Source organism: Macrotis lagotis, chromosome X (assembly GCF_037893015.1).
Source record: "Macrotis lagotis isolate mMagLag1 chromosome X, bilby.v1.9.chrom.fasta, whole genome shotgun sequence".
Classification (NCBI taxonomy): Eukaryota; Metazoa; Chordata; class Mammalia; order Peramelemorphia; family Peramelidae; genus Macrotis; species Macrotis lagotis.
This window is the reverse complement of record NC_133666.1, coordinates 700,644,638-700,661,622: the sequence shown is the minus strand read 5'-3', so window position 1 is coordinate 700,661,622 and position 16,985 is coordinate 700,644,638. Positions and strand designations below refer to the sequence as shown.

The following is a 16,985-nucleotide window of genomic DNA, read 5'->3' as shown; positions in this document are numbered from 1 at the left end:
TTTTTTTTCTTTATTTTTCTTCTTTTGGGGGGGATCATATCTAATGTGAAAATATATCTTCCATTATTTCACATATAAAATAGGTATACTTTTTACCCTTTCAATGGGAGAGGGAAGGCTGGAGAATTTGAAACTGAAAATAAAAATAAGCTTTAAACACGTAAAAAATAAATTTGCAGTGCATGAACATGAGGGGCAAAGCATGTGAGTCTCTGCAAGATGAAGGATGATAATATTTTCTTTTTGTGAAGTGCAGTTGAAGGATAGAGCATGTTATTGAGGAACCAGGCAATGGTGGGAAGATCAAAAGTTATGCTGAAATCAAATAGGATAGAGGTGTATTCAGTTATGAAGGAGGGAATATTTTCAAGGTAAGGATTATATTATCTAATATCGAGGAAAATCTGAATTGACTGAAGGAATTTTGGATAGTGTGAACATCAAGGAGGGAAGTGACCGAAGGGTAGATGTTGACAGACAGTCCAGAAGCAATAATTCAGAGTAAAACATGTTTTGAATCTTCCACTACAACAAATGAATTAAGTAAAAGGATCAGAGCCATGAAAGAATGGGTAGCCAGTACTGGATACTGTGATGAATAAAACAGATCCATCTGGAGGGAGGGTGTCTTGATAAGTATTGGAACATGAAAGAAGTGAGAAGTTAAGATCTTGATGAAAAGTAGTGGTTTTCCTGTCTCCCGAAGACTGAGGAAACTCAGATGAGGCAGGTCCAAAAAGAAGGAGGCCCAATGTGGAACTCAAGATCCTAGACAACAGGCAAGAGGTGCAGTGTCCATAGTATACTTACCCTTAAAAGTGATTATTTCTCTGGTAGGAATTAGGAGGCAATGATCCAGAATGGATCCTGGCCCTAGAATCCACTTTACTTTTGACACCTTCCTGGGTGTTTCTGTCTGGCCTCAGCAGGATCACATAACACTTGGGAATAAAGATGCAGCCCAGTAACCCAGCACTGGAGACAAGGATGGAGAAGATCTCCACAACCACCATGGCCTTGCCCTTGGTGCTCTGGTATGTGGGGAGGAAGGAGACCCAGACACTGCAGAACAGCAACATGCTGAATGTGATGAACTTGGCTTCATTGAAGGTGTCAGGAAGATTCCTGGCCAGGAAGGCCACTGTGAAGCTGCCCAGGGCTAGGAAGCCCATGTACCCCAGGACAGAGTAGAAGCCAATGACAGAACCCTCGTTGCAGCCAATGACGATCTGTTCTCGTTCAGAATGTGTATCTCTGTCAGGGAAAGGGGGAGCGATTCCCAACCAGAGGCCACAGAGAATCACTTGAATTGCAGAACAGATAATGACAACAGAGTTGGACATTCTGGATTGCACCCACATTCTCCCCCTGCTCCCTGGTGTTGTAAGCCTGAAAGCCAGGACTACTATGGTGGTTTTGGCCAAAATGGAGGACACAGCTACAGTGAACACAATCCCAAATATTGTTTGTCTAAGGAGGCAGGTGGCTGAAGTGGGATGGCCAATAAACAGCAAGGAGCACAGGAAACAGAAATGGAGAGAGACGAGGAGAGTATAGCTGAGAGCTCGGTTGTTGGCCTTCACGATGGGGGTTTCTTTAAACTTCACAAATACACAGAGAACCAGGGATGTTATTAGACAAAAGAAAAGAGCCACACAGATTAGAGTCATTCCCAGAGGTTCAGAAATATGCAGGAATGTGACAGTCTTGGGAAGGCATTGATTTCTTTCCTTATTTGGATATTCCTCTTCTGGGCACTTCTCACATTTCTTCATATCTGCAAAGGCAAATCTGTATTTATGATTTTACATTCAACAAATTATCATCATTCCCATGGAAAATATGTTCAATTGGGCAAGGAGGTATTCCTTACTTCTCAAGGTATACTATTTCCTTATTTAGATCACAAGAAAGGGTTAAAAATCCACATGTATGAAAATATTTACAGCACCTCTTTTCAAAACTGCAAAAAATTAGAAATGAGGTGATGCCTGTCATTGGTACATGTCTACACAATTTAAGGTATATAAATGTAATGAAGTACCATGATTCTGTGAGAAACCATGAGGGATGGGACTTCAGAAAAGCCTGGAAAGGCTTGCATCAACTGATACTGAGGGAAGTGAGCAGAACCCCAATATTGTGCACATGAACATCAACACTGTAAGATGGCCAACTATGGAGAACTTAGGATAGTCAAAGACCGGAAAATAACAATCATATCCAGCGAAGAAACATGGAGCCTGAATGCGGACTAAACCTTACTATTTTCAATTTTTAAAATTTGTGTTATATTTCTGCTGCCCCCCTTATGGTTTTTTCCTTTTTTTCTGATTCTTCTTTCATAACATGAATAATATGGAGACATGTTTAATGTAGTCACATATATATAGCCTATATTACATTGCTTTCTGTCAGGGAGAGGGAGAGAAACAAGAGGGAGGGAGAAGACTATGGAACTGAAAAACTTAACATAAAAATGCTTGCTGAAAATTATATTTGCATGTATTTGGAAAAATAAATTAATTTTTAAAAAATATCTCTTTCTGAGCAGAGTCAGAAAAACACTGTAAACTCTAACAGCAACATGGTGGAGATTATCAACCTTGATGGCCTCGCTCATTCCATCAGTGCAACAAGCAGGAACCATTTGGGGCTCTCTGAAAAGGAGAATACCATCTGTGGCCAGAGAAACAATGGTGGAGTTTGAGCAAAGATCAAGGACTATTACCTTTAATTAAATTAAAAACCTTATATCTTATTGTCTGATCTTGTTTTCTCTTATACTTTATGTTTCTTCCTTAAGGATATGGTTTCTCTCTCATCACATTCAATTTGGATCAGTGTATACCATGGAAACAGTGTGAAGACTGGCAGATTGCCTTCTGTGGGGGGTGGGGGCAGGGAATTAAGATTTGGGGAAAAATTGTAATACTCAAAATAGATAAAACCTTAATTTAGGGGAGCTAGGTGGCGTAGTGGATAAAGCACCAGCCTTGTAGTCAGGAGGACCTGGGCTCAAATCCAGCCTCAGACACTTAATAATGACCTAGCTGTGTGGCCTTGGGCAAGTCACTTAAACCCATTTGCCTTGCAAAAACCTAAAATAAAAAATCTCTTTCTCTGCTGGGAGATGGTCACTGATAAGAAACTAAGTGTTCAATCCAGGCTTACTCTTCCTATAGTCATTATATTTTAAAGTTGACTTCATTCTTCCAGCATTCACCTTCTCCAACTGAATACAAACTTTTCCTTTGATTCTATTGTTCAAGGACAGTGATGTAGAAAGTGAAGGCATTACATACTTGTTCTCTCAGTCTTTTCTGAATGGATTTTGTTATTGCAATAACTCTGGCTATAGATGGTCTGAGAGCTTTTCCAGGTAGCAAACTACAATTCAATAAGTAACTGGCTACCATGGCAAGGGTATTTGAATCGCAAACACAAAGCATGAAGCAATACTTACTCATAAGGTCTTTACATTCTAACAGAATGTATATAATGGTACAACTTTTTTTAATTAGTCTTTTTTTTAGGTTTTTGCAAGGCAATGGGGTAAAGTGGCTTGCCCAAGGCCACACAGCTAGCTCATTATTAAGTGTCTGAGGTCTGATTTGAACCCAGGTACTCCTGACTCCAGGGCCCGTGCTCTATCCACTGTGCCAGCCTAGTCACCCCACTAGCTGCCCCTTTTATTAGTCTTTATGATGATATCCATCGAATGTATAGACTTCCACTCTTCTGTGTGTAAGTATAAAGATCAAACAAATAAATAAGTTCAATCTCACACCCTTCATATAAAGTGATACTCCTCTCTGCTCTGAATTTTTTTGCAATGCTTTTTTTTTTAATATTTATTTATTTTCTAAATTTTTTATTCTCATTTTGTACAAATGTTTTTTTTTTACATTAATAAAATATACTTGTTTACAAGTAGCAAAATACCCCTCCCCCCATGAATATAGATAGACTTGCTTGGGCAAAAAAGTAAAAGGGAGAGAAAAAAATTAAAATTAAAAAAATAATAGTAATAATTGTAGGTATGGCCAGGTGGCGCAATGGACGAAGCACCAGCCCTGGAGCCATGAGCACCCGAGTCCATATCCAGCCTCGTAACCCAATAATCACCCAGCGAAGTGACACGCAAGCCACCCGATCCCCACTGCCCTGCAAAAACCAAAAAGAAGAATGAAAAAAAAAGACCCCAAATAAAATAAAATAGTAATAATAGTAGGGGTGGGTGGGTGGCAGACAGAGCATTGGCCCTTGAGCCAGGAGCACCTGGGTCCGAATCCGGCCCCAGACACCCAATGACCAGCCTGCTATGTGGCCCCAAGCAGGCCACCCCCAGCCCCACTTGCCCTGCGCCCTCCCCCAAATTATAATAGCAAAAAATGTGTTTCAGTCTTTGTTCCAACACCATCAACTCTGTCGTGAGTGGATCACATTCTTTATGATAAGTCATTCACAAAAGTTACTTAAATATTTTTCCAATGTTGCCATTGCTGATCGCAACTCCCTCCTTTCTTATTTCTTCACTACCATGTACTATATTTTCTCTCTCCTTTCACTCTGACTCTGCTGTAGGGTTGCTGAGTGGCCCAGCAGACAGATCCCTGGTCCTGGGGCCAAGAAGCCCTGAGCCCCCATACCACCCCTTAGGCCCAGAATCTACCTGGCCCTATGGTCCTGGGCAGCCCTTCCAATCCCAGCCCCTTGCAAGAAGTAAAAAAGAAAATGTGTTATATCTGACCACTGTCTCCCCATGGTCCATCCTCTCCTCCTTTATTCACATCCCCACCCCTTCCCCCTGCTCCGCCTCCTTCTTACTCCAGATGTCTATACCCCATTGAGTATTTTTGCTGTTTCCTCTCCTAGCCATCTTTGATGAGAGCAAAGATTCCCTCATTCCCCCTTGCCTCCCCCCTTCCATATCATTGCAATAGCTTATTGTAATAAAAAAATCTTATTATGTGGAATATCTTGGACTATTCCCCCTCTCCTTTTTCTTTCTCCCTTTCCATTTCCCTTTTTTTCCTATTGACTCCATTTTTACACCATATTTTATCTTCAAATTCAGCTTTCTCCTGTGCTTCAACTATAAAAGCTCCCTCTACCTGCTCTATTAACTGAGATGGTTCATATGAATATTATCAGTATCATTTTTCTATACATGCAGTTCATCCTCATTAAGTCCCTCATATTTCCCCCCTCTCCTCCAATCTCCATGCTTCACCTGAGTCCTGTATCTGAAGATCAAACCTTCTGTTCAGCTCTGGCCATTCCAAAAGGAACCTTTGAAATTCCCCTGGTTCATTGAAAGTCCATGTTTTTCCCTGGAAGAGGACATTCAGCCTTGCTGGGTAGTTCATTCTTGGCTGTATTCTAAACTCTTTTGCCTTCCAGTATATTGTATTCCAAGCCCTATGAGTTTCCAATGTAGATGCTGCTAAGTCCTGAGTGATCCTGACTGCAGCTCCACAATATTTGAACTGTGTCCTTCTGGCTGCTTGTAATATTTTCTCTTTGACTTGGGAGTTCTGGAACTTGGCTATAATATTCCTAGGGGTTGGTTTTTTGGGATCTCTTTCTTGGGGGGATCGGTGGATTCTCTCCATTTCTATTTTGCCCTCTGCTTCTAGAATATCAGGGCAATTTTCCTGTAGTAATTCTTTGAAAATGATGTCAAGGCTCTTTTCCTGATCATGACTTTCAGGTATTCCAATAATTTTCAAATTATCTTTCCTAAGTCTGTTTCCATATCAGTTGTTTTTTCAATGAGATATTTCACATTTTCTTCTAATTTTTCATTTTTTTTGGTTTTGAAGTATTGATTCCTGATTTCTGGTAAATTCATCAATCTCCCTGAATTCTATTCTTTGTCTGCAGGATATATTCTCCTCAGAGAGTTTTCTTATCTCTTTTTCCATCTGGCCAATTTTGCTTTTTAAAGCATTCTTCTCCTCAATAACTTTTAGAACTGTTTTATCCATTTGACCTAAGCTGGTTTTTAGCATGCTATTTTCTTCAGCATTTTTTTGGATTTCCTTGACTAAGCTGCTGACTTCATTTTCATGTTTTTCCTGCATCTCTCTCCTTTCTTTTCCCAATTTTTCTTCCAACTCCCTTATTTGATTTTCAAAGTCTTTTTTGAGCTCTATCATAGCCTGAGCCCAATTTCTGTTTTTCTTGGAGTCTTTAGATGTAGGAGCTTGTGCTTCCTCATCTTCAGACTGAGTATTTTGATCCTTCTTGGGCTCATTTGTAAAATATTTCTCAATGGTCTTCCTCTTATTTCTTTGCTTGTTCATTTTCCCAGCCTAAGCTTCTTTTTTTGGGGTGCTTCCTGAGCTTTTGGGACACTCCCACAAGGGTCTCAGTGTGTGAGGCTCTGTCCTCCTTCCTGGTCTGTGAATGACCATAAGCACCCCCCTCTGCCACGGGGCCGAGGTGGGGGAGTCCTGTTGTTCTATGGGGGGGCCTATATAGGGATCAGGATCTGTATGTGGTCAGATCCCCAGAGTCCTGTTCCAGAGGCAGAGGACAGAGCTCGGCAGTCTCTCTTCACTCCCCTCCCTCAGCTCAATGGGCTCATGTCCTGGGGGCTCCTGCTTCCCCGCTCCACCTGCTTCTGTTTCCTGCATTTGGGCTGTGGAAAGACCAAGCTGCTAGCTGTGTGCCCTGAGGGCTGGGCTCCATGTGCTTGCTCTGGCAGAGGTCCCCCGCTGTTCCCCCACTTTGTACCTGGTGTTCCTCGGGGTGCAGCTCAGGAGACTCCCCCGCTGCTGTGAGCTGCAGTTCCCAGCGCCCTGGGGCTGCCTCTGGGAGACTGAAGTTCTTTGGCTCTGGTGGGCCACCCCTCTAGCGGGCCACCCCTCCGACCCCGGGGAGCAGAGCCTTTCTGCTCTTTTCCAGGTTACCTTGAGTAGGAGAACTGCCTCACTGGGTCCCTTTGTGGGTTCTGTCTCTTGAAAGTTTAGTTAGAGTCCTTAGTCTATGAGTTTTTATCAGAGAGCTCCTGAGACTCGATCCCTTCATGTCGCCATCTTGGCTCCGCCCCCAATGCTTTTTTTACTAAAGATATTATTTGAGTTTTACAGTTTTCCCCCATCTTGCTTCCCCCCCCCCCAGATAGTGCTCTGTCAGTCTTTACTTTGTTTCCATGTTGTACCTTGATCCAAATTGGGTGTCAGGAGTGAGAAATCCTCTCGTTAAAGAGAACAGAATTCTCAGAGGTAACAAGATCAGACAATAAGATATCTGTTTTTTTCCAAATTAAAGGGAATAGTCCTTGTACTTTGTTCAAACTCCACAGATCCTTATCTGGATAAAGATGGTACTCTCCTTTGCAGACAGCCCAAAATTGTTCCTAATTGTTGCACTGATGGAATGAGCAAGTCCGTCAAGGTTGAGCATCACTCCCATATTGCTGCTAGGGTGTACAGTGTTTTTCTGGTTCTGCTCATCTCACTCAGCATCAGTTCATGCAAATCCTTCCAGGTTTCCTTGAAATCCCATCCCTCCTGGTTTCTAATAGAACAATAGTGTTCCATGACATACATATTCCACAGTTTGCTAAGCCATTGCCCAATTGAAGGACATTTACTGGATTTCCAATTCTTTGCCACCAAACAGGGCTGCTATAAATATTTTGTACAAGTAATGTTTTTACCCTTTTTTCCTCATCTCTTCAGGGTATAGACCCAGTAGTGGTATTGCTGGGTCAAAGGGTATGCACATTTTTGTTGCCCTTTGGGCATAGTTCCAAATAGCTCTCAAGTAGGGTTGAATGAGTTCACAGCTCCCCCAACAGTGTAATAGTGTCCCAGATTTCCCACATCCCTTCCAACAATGATCATTATCCTTCCTGGTCACACTGGCCAATCTGAGAGGTGTGAGGTGGTACCTCAGAGAAGCTTTAATTTGCATTTCTATAATAATTAATGATTTAGAGCATTTTTTCATATGGCTATGGATTGCTTTAATCTCCTCATCTGTAAATTGCCTTTGCATATCTTTTGACCATTTGTCAATTGGGGAATGGCTTTTTGTTTTAAAAATATGACTCAGTTCTCTGTATATTTTAGAAATGAGTCCTTTGTCAGAATCATTAGTTGTAAAGATTGTTTCCCAATTTACTACATTTCTTTTGATCTTGATGACATCGGTTTTATCTGTGCATAAGCTTTTTAATTTAATGTAATCGAAATCATCTAATTGGTTTTTGGTGATGTTCTCCAACTCTTCCTTAGTCATAAACTGTTCCCCTTTCCGTAGATCTGACAGGTAGACTAGTCCTTGATCTTCTAATTTGCTTATAGTATTGTTTTTTATGTCTATGTCCTGTAACCATTTGGATCTCCTCTTGGTAAAGGGTGTGAGGTGTTGGTCTAATCTAAGTTTCTTACATACTAACTTCCAATTATCCCAGCAGTTTTTATCAAAGAGGGAGTTTTTATCCCGGTGGCCTGACTCTTTGGGTTTATCAAACAGCAGATTACTATAATCCTCTCCTGCTTTTACACCTAGTCTATTCTACTGGTCCACCACTCTATTTTTTAGCCAATACCAAACAGTTTTGATGACTGATGCTTTATAATATAATTTTAGATCGGGTAGTCCTAAGCCACCTTCGTTTGCATTTTCTTTTTCATTAAGCTACTGGCAATTCTTGACTTTTTATTTCTCTATATGAATTTACTTACAATTTTTTCTAACTCATTAAAGTAATTTTTTGGAATTTTGATTGGTAGGGCACTAAACAGATAGTTTAGTTTTGGTAGAATTGTCATTTTTATTATATTAGCTCTACCTATCCATGAGCAGTTGATATTTGCCCAGTTATTTAAATCTGATTTAATTTGTGCGAGAAGTGTTTTATAATTGTTTTCAAAAAGATTCTGAGTCTGTCTTGGCAAATAGACTCCCAAATATTTTACACTGTCTGAGGTTACTTTGAATGGGATTTCTCTTTCTAGCTCTTCCTGCTGTTTCTTGCTAGACATATATAGAAAAGTTGAGGATTTATGGGGGTTTATTTTATAACCTGAAACTTTGCTAAAATTGCTAATTGTTTCCAGTAGTTTTTTAGATGATTTCTTGGGATTCATCTTGGGATTCATCATGTCATCTGCGAAGAGTGAGAGTTTTGTCTCTTCCTTCCCAATTCTAATTCCTTCAATTTCTTTTTCTTCTCTAATTGCTGATGCTAACATTTCTAAAACAATATTGAATAGTAGTAGTGATAATGGGCACCCTTGTTTGACCCCTGATCTTATTGGGAATGCCTCTAGCCTCTCCCCATTGAATATAGTGCTTGTTTATGGTTTCAGATAGATACTGATAATTATTTTAAGGAACAGTCCATTTATTCCTACACTCTCTAGTGTTTTTAATAGGAATGGATGCTGTATTTTGTCAAAAGCTTTTTCAGCATCTATTGATATGATCATATGTTTTCTGATAGGTTTGTTGTTGATATAATTGAGTGTACTAACAGTTTTCCTAATATTGAACCAACCCTGCATTCCTGGAATAAATCCTACTTGATCATAATGTATTATCCTAGTGATGACTTGTTGTAGTCATTTTGCTAAGATTTTATTTAAGATTTTTGCATCTATATTCATCAGGGAGATAGGTCTACAATTTTCTTTCCCTGTCTTAAGTCTTCCTGGTTTAGGTAACAGTACCATGTTGGTCTCATAGAAAGAGTTAGGCAGAGTTCCATCTTTCCCTATTTTCCCAAAGAGTTTATATAGAATTGGAACCAATTATTCCTTAAATGTTTGGTAGAATTTACTTGTGAATCCATCAGGCCCTGGAGCTTTTTTTTTAGGGAGTTCAATAATGGCTTGTTGAATTTCTTTTTCTGAGATAGGGTTGTTTAGGTATTTAATCTCTTCTTCACTTAACCTGGGCAATTTATATTTTTGTAAATATTCATCCATTTCACTTAGATTATCAAATTTATTGGCATAGAGTTGGGCAAAATAATTTTGAATTATGACTTTAATTTCCTCCTCATTGGTGGTGAGTTCACCTTTTTCATTTATAATACTAGCAATTTGGTTTTCTTCTTTCTTTTTTTTAATCAAACTGACCAGAGGTTTATCAATTTTATTGGTTTTTTTCATAATACCAACTTTTGGTTTTATTTATTAATTCAATAGTTTTTTGGTTTTGATTTTATTAATTTCTCCTTTAATTTTTAGAATTTCTAATTTGGTATTTGATTGGGGATTTTTTTTTAGTTTCACAAAGCTTTTATTGGTGGCTCCCTTAAAGGCAAAATATCAGAAAACAGAAAATTGTCCACTGCAGAGACATCATTTCGTAATAAAGAAATAGTATCTTTATCCCTTTCTTTCCCACTAGTATACATACTTTCATCTTATTATGACAATTAAGAGCAGTTTTCCATGTCCAATACATGACTTGTTTAAAAAGGCACCCATTAATTATGACTGTCCACCAGTGCAGTTTCTTTCTCCACAGTCTCAACCACAGGCTGTAACATAATTAGAAAGCTCTTTTGCTCAATCTAGTAAAAATATTTTAACTGTATCCTGCTTTCCTCCTATCTGTTAGAAAGATAAGAATCTCCAAGTTTTTTCTATGTTTAGAACACTGAACAATTGAGGGAAAAAACCCCACTATCTGAAATAGTTAAATGATTACAAATTGATGGTCATAAACTTAGGGAGGTGAAACTCAAAATCAGACAACCAGACATGTTAAACTGCCTCCTCCCTCAAGTAGATAATTAGAAAAAGAAATGATTTGTCTACTAGGCCAGATAAAGAAATTCTACTCCTGCAATGCTCCGAGGTAACCCCCTTCCCCAAATACCAATGATACTATGGCTGATGATGGAGCTTGCAACAGAGCTCACAGTTTTAAGTCCCAAACAGAGAAAGTCAGCAGAACAACAAGGGAGTTCAATGACCCAAGTGAAGTGCTGGTAAAGGCACAAGGAGAGGAATCACAGGTAACTTTTAGTGCCCTTTTCATTTAACAAGCCACACATTAGTAGAGCAGCCCAAAGACTCCTGACTTTCCATCACTCCAAGATGTTTAAATCAATTACTGTAGAAGACTTGATTGGCAGGCTGGCATCCCCTCTGGGAGAGATCTTCAAGGGAGCCCCAGCAGGTCCTGCTGGAGTAAGCTACGGCTGAGGGGTGTACCGTAGGTATCTCTTGCCTGAAGGGAGCTCTTTGGTGAAGACCCCTTTAGGAAATAATTGTTTAGCCTCCTCTTCAGAGATAGTTGGAATAACTATTACACTATCTCCACATTTCCAGTCAACAGGAGTAGCAAGCTTCTTGTATGCTGTCAGTTGAAGGGAATCAACCACTCTGAGGATCTCATCAAAGTTCCTGCCAGTAGTTGCAGGGTAGAGGATAGATAGCTTCAACTTCTCATCTGGGCCAAAAATAAATACCACTCGAGCTGTCACTGGCCATGCCCCGCGTATCCCGCTCATCTGGGTCTAACATGCCCAACTTGATGGCAAGGTCCCGCTTGTGATCATCAATGATGGGGAAAGGCAGCTCCTCCGAGGGCTCATCACCAGTGTGTGCATTGATATCCTTACTCCAGGCAGGATGGTCTTGGACAGAGTCAATAGAAAGAGCGATCATCTAACATTCCGCTTGGCAAATTCTGGGGCCAGTTTGGCAGCTCGGCCCAGCTCTGTCGGGCACACCGGAGTGAAGTCCCGAGGGTGGGAGAAGAGAATGCCCCAGGAGTCCCCGAGGAAGTCGTGGAAGCGGATGCGGCCGGCCGTGGTATCGGCCTCGAAGTTGGGGGCCTCGAAGTTGGGGGCCTCCTCTCCGAGCAGCAGCCCTCCGGGCTTGGCGGAGCGCGGGGCGGGAGAAGCCGGGGCCGACGTGCGCGCTCGCGGGTCCGATTGGGGATTTTTGATTTGTTCTTTCTCTAATTTTTTTAGCTGCATGTTTAGTTCATTGATTTCCTCTTTCTCCAATTTATTCATATAAGCATTTAGAGCTATAATATATCCCCTGAGAGTCGCTTTGAATGAATCCCATAGGTTGTTTCATTATTGTCATTATCTTGGGTAAAATGGTTAATTCTTCTATAATTTGTTTTTTGGTCCACTCATTTTTTTAAAATGAGGTTATTCAGTTTCCACTTTGTTCTGGGTCTATATCTCCTTGGCCCAGTATTACATATAACTTTTATTGCATTGTGATCTGAGAAAGATGTATTCACTATTTCTGCCTTTCTGCAGTTGATCATTAGGATTTTATGTCCTAGTACATGGCCAATTTTTTGTATAAGTTCCATGTACTGCAGAGAAAAAGGTATATTCCTTCCTATCACCATTCAGTTTCCTCTATAAATCTACCATATCTAATTTTTCTAACAATTTATTTAACTCCTTAATTCTCGGCAATGAATGAACATTTTCTAGATATGATAAGAAATGTTGAGGGGTTCTGCAATTTCAGGGTGCTAGCTGGCATCAGAAGGACTAACTCTTGGTACTGGTATAGGAGAGACCATTCCAGTTAAACTTCAAAAATGCAATAGATTGTCCATTTTATATCTTTGGGACCTTAGTCCCTAGACAATAGTAACTCCTGAATGAATGTTTGTGATCTTGCTTAACTAATATGAATTCTCTAGAGTCTTTGTTTCCCTCTAAATATCCTGGACATTGCCCATATAACTATCCTATGGTTTTCTGTGATGAAAATAGATTTCCTAATACCACAAAAGTTTGCTCAGCCAAGACCTGATGTAATTCAGGTACTAGCACCAGAGGTCATTTTTCACAGAATTACCAAATCTTCCTAAGTTCACTTCTATATGATGGAAAGCATTGTACTTCAGGTCAAAATGCAGGCTTATAATGGAGGAATAGATATCTTCTCTTCTCCCATCCAGAACTGTTCCTTTTCACCCTGTACCACCTCCCTCTGCCAATTCCCTGAGTACTAACATCAAGGAAGAATGTATGCTTTCCTGTGGTTAAGAGAAAAAAAAGAAATTGTAATTGGTTTAACATTGAACAAACTGTCCATCTATTCTGTGGAAAAGAAAAACAGATGCAACAGACAGACTTTAACTCTATGTGAAGGGAGCTGACAGTTCTGTATGTTTAGCCCCGCTGGATGCCAAACATTGAATAATGGAAAATTATTGAAAGTTTTCTTACTCCAATCTTCTTAAGCACTGCGGGGAAATTTCCCCATTTATGCATTTATCATTTCCAGACAATTGATTCCCCGTCTACTGAAGAGGACCCTCACAAAACTAAAATTCTTTAAATCAGTAATACAATAACCACCTTAGGAGCCTTTGTCATGTGAAGTCCTATTTATATACAGAGGCAAAGAATAATTCTACTATGTTCACTTTAATTTCATTTCACTGTTTCCATTGTTGAAGTCATAAATATTGTACTTTGGAGTGAGACTCTTGCATAGATGATAAACCTAATTGGGTACTAGACAAGTAAGGTTACATAATCAATGACCCAAATAACCCAGTCCACACTGACTCTGAAAAGCAGGGTAAGGTCTCCTGTGACAAGGGTCTCAGAGAGAATGCAGAGACTCACATATGATTCATGATATACTTTCCTTCCCAAATGATTTCACAAAATACAGTTTTCAATATTGCAAGAGTTAGAGATGACAAAACACCACCAATTTGGCATCAATTTCCTCTGAGAATAATTCCCCCAAACACACATTAGTCTAGAGTTTCTCAGACATATAGCATCCAAGGTGTTCAGAAGGTCAGTTCTAGCATATCAGAAATATATTTCAGAGAACATACTCCCTCACCCTTTGGCTAATAATCCCATGGCACTTGAAAACCTAACAAGACCAAGTAATTATGTTTTACAGAGAGCTAAGATATAATATCTACTTTTTGATTTTGTAGGTTTCATTTTGAATAGTAAAGTCATCTGGGACGCCATGCTCTAATCCTTTATGCAAGTCACTTGTCCTTAGTTCCGACCTTTTACTTGACTCAGCTTGTCCCAGTCTATCATGTTCCTTAAGCAGTGAGAGAGCTGTTATGTGACCATAGAGCCGAACACAATGCATATTCTGTCCAGTGGGTGCTGGAGGAAAGCTACCTGGGGATACCTACTTCTTTTACTGGAGATCTCGCCCTCAGGACACAGAGAACAGATGAAACAGCAGATAGGTTCTCCCTCCAAAGGAATTTGTCTGAATCCTGGACCACAGCTCTCACTGCATGTGGCTCTGGGACTCTAGTGACAAAGGAGGAAAATTCAGGTAAGTCATTATTAGAGAGGGAGTGATACTTATTTGGAGGAAAGAGAGATGATTCTGTAGGAGAAGCATAGGAATTATTCAACAGCCAACAGAAGATGAGCAAGAAGGGCACTGAAAATCGAGACCTGGATGCTAGTTCCATTCCTTCCACTAGTTGTGGAAACCTGATGGAATCTTTTACACTTTGGGAATTTTAATCATTTTTAAAAGGAAGAATTGGAACAAGATGTTAATTTAGGGGCTTTATTCTTCTAGCATTTTGTAACCTCAATGTTCGATATGTCTTTTTCATGGTTATGGTACTATGCTGATGGAAATACATTATTGAAGACAATGAAACTGTAACACCTAAAATAGATTTAATCTATATGTTAGATTCAGGATACAGATGATTAAAAGATAAGACTGATTTGGTTATTCATTTTAATGGAAAGGGTCAATTCTATAATCCTATAGAGAAGTAATCTGTTGGGATCAGAAATGCACTATTTCAGAAATGAACTGTCAAATTCATTTCGGAACTCTATAGAAATATATTCTGGTGGTGGAATGAAACTTTATTTTTTTTATAAATTTTATTTATTTTAGGCAATGGAGTTAAGTGACTTTCCCAAGATCTCATAGTTAGACAGTTATTAAATGTCTCACATGGGATTTGAACTCAGGTCCTCCTGATTCCCGGGCTGGTGCTCTATCCACTGTGCCACCTGGATGCCCCCAAAAACTTTATTTTTATGAAGTAAGATAATTATTTGAGTGTCGCCACTTAGAAAAAAAATACTAGGTAGTGGACAAAACACTGGTTTAGGGTCAGAGGGTACTGGACCAATGAGCACCTTTCTATTGTCTCCATTTCTTATTTATATCAAATGATATAGTTGAGCAACATGAACGTTAAAGTCCATTCCAACTCTCTCCCCAATAGTGCTAACGATTCCAAATTTAAAATCATACAATGGCTTCCTTATATGACATTTTTATCCAGAACGCTGCTGTAAAAAGAAATCCCTGGGGATGGCTAGGGGGTGCAATGGATAGGGCACAGGGTCTGGAGTCAGGAGGACTTGAGTTCAAATCTGATCTCAGACACTTCATAATGAACTAGCTGTGTGGCCTTGGGCAAGCCACTTAACCCTATTGCTTGCCAAAACCCAAAGAAAATAATAATAATACAAAAAAGTAATCACTGGCTAGGGTAAATTATCTACCCATAAAATGGAATATGGAATGTCTTAAATTTGTTCCCATGGTGATTTAAATAAGGTTTATATTACAATTGTTTCGTACCTCGGTAAAAGTCCAGCCCCACACTATGGCCTCCTCATCAATGGTGAAATCTTGATCAGTCTTAGAATTGGGGATAAACTGTCCAACTTTCACCAGAGCTTCCCCATCCTTATTAAAGGTTATATAGTTCAGAATGTTATATTGAGCCTCAGGGTTTCCTTTCTCATCCATAATCAGTGGATCACCAGCACTGTTGTTAAACTGAATATTCTTTAGGAATGAATGAAGCTATAAGAGAAAAGAAATTCCAGTCATTGCCTGGTGTCGGAAATCAGTGATCGCTCAGAATGGAGACCTAGGAGTGGCTCAGGAAGTCAGTCTCTAATCAACAAGCATTTGTTCAGTACCTACTAGTTGGTGTCCTAATACCTCTTCTCTCCCACACTGTTTTTTGGAGTCTGTCAAACACTGAGCAAACTCTGGTAATGCGTGTGCCAACCTCATTGGCAACGTGTATCTTCCTATAAAGGACACTGCCAAGATGACTGAACTTGTCCACAGTATTGAAAACATCTCCATTTGCTGTCATCGAGGGTTCCACATATGGACGGTGTGGTGCGGCTGATGGAGCACCTGGGTTTTCTTGGTGTTCATTGTTAGACCATAAGGAACACAAGCAGCAGAGAATCGATCCATATTTTGTTGTATCTCAGCTCTGGAGACTGCATTGAGAGCAATCATCTGCAAACAGTAGATCATGGACCAACACTCCCTCCACTTTGGTCTTGGTTTGTGGCCTTTCTGAATAATTTACCATCAGTACAGTAGTTGACCTTGATATTCATCTACAATAAGGGTATTTGATAACATGAATGAAAACATCATGCTAAAAAGTATGGAAGCAATGATATGGCCATATTTCACTCCACTGGTGACTGGGAAATCTCAAGAGCATCATCCACTATCCAGAACCCAGGAAGGCATATTGTCATGAGATTGACATACAATCTTGATGAATTTCTCTGGGTAACCAAATTTTGACATAAATTTCCATTAATCCTCATGGCCGATGTGACAGTGTTAAAGATCATGGTCAGAGTTACAAATGTTGTATATAGACCTCTGTTCTGCTCTTTGTAATTTTCCTGGTTGTTGGGCAGCAAACACCATTTCGACTCTTCCTCACCCTGATCACCAAACTAAAAGTCTACAGTCGTTGTGCTGACCTCATTACTATATGCCTGTGAAAACTGGCAGCCTCCCAGTGCCATGTTAGGAAACTGAATCACTTCCATTTGAATTTTTTTAGGAAGTTTCTATAGATCACCTGGCAGAAGATACCAGACACTGAAGTCCTTTTCTTGATCTAAACTGCCTAGCATTCTAACATTACTATGGAGACTGCAACGATGATGGACTGGTCATGTTGATGGATTGGCACATGTCTGCTTGCCAAAATAACTTTTTTATGGAGAA

At 39.9% G+C, this 16,985-nt stretch overlaps 1 protein-coding gene and 1 pseudogene across 1 annotated transcript in view; both read right to left on the bottom strand.

The window, feature by feature from the left end:
* Positions 1–812: 812 nt before the first annotated feature.
* The window catches only part of LOC141497114 (vomeronasal type-2 receptor 26-like), a 33,311-nt gene continuing 17,138 nt past the window's right edge, over positions 813–16,985 (bottom strand). Inside the window, exons 3-5 of the mRNA XM_074199718.1 lie at positions 15,570–15,797; positions 14,134–14,257; positions 813–1,777 (exon numbers count right to left, since the gene is read on the bottom strand). Of these exons, the coding sequence (XP_074055819.1) occupies positions 813–1,777; positions 14,134–14,257; positions 15,570–15,797 (1,317 nt within the window). The remainder of the gene's footprint in view (positions 1,778–14,133; positions 14,258–15,569; positions 15,798–16,985) is intronic.
* On the bottom strand, positions 10,657–14,032 carry LOC141497050 (peroxiredoxin-6 pseudogene; annotated as a pseudogene).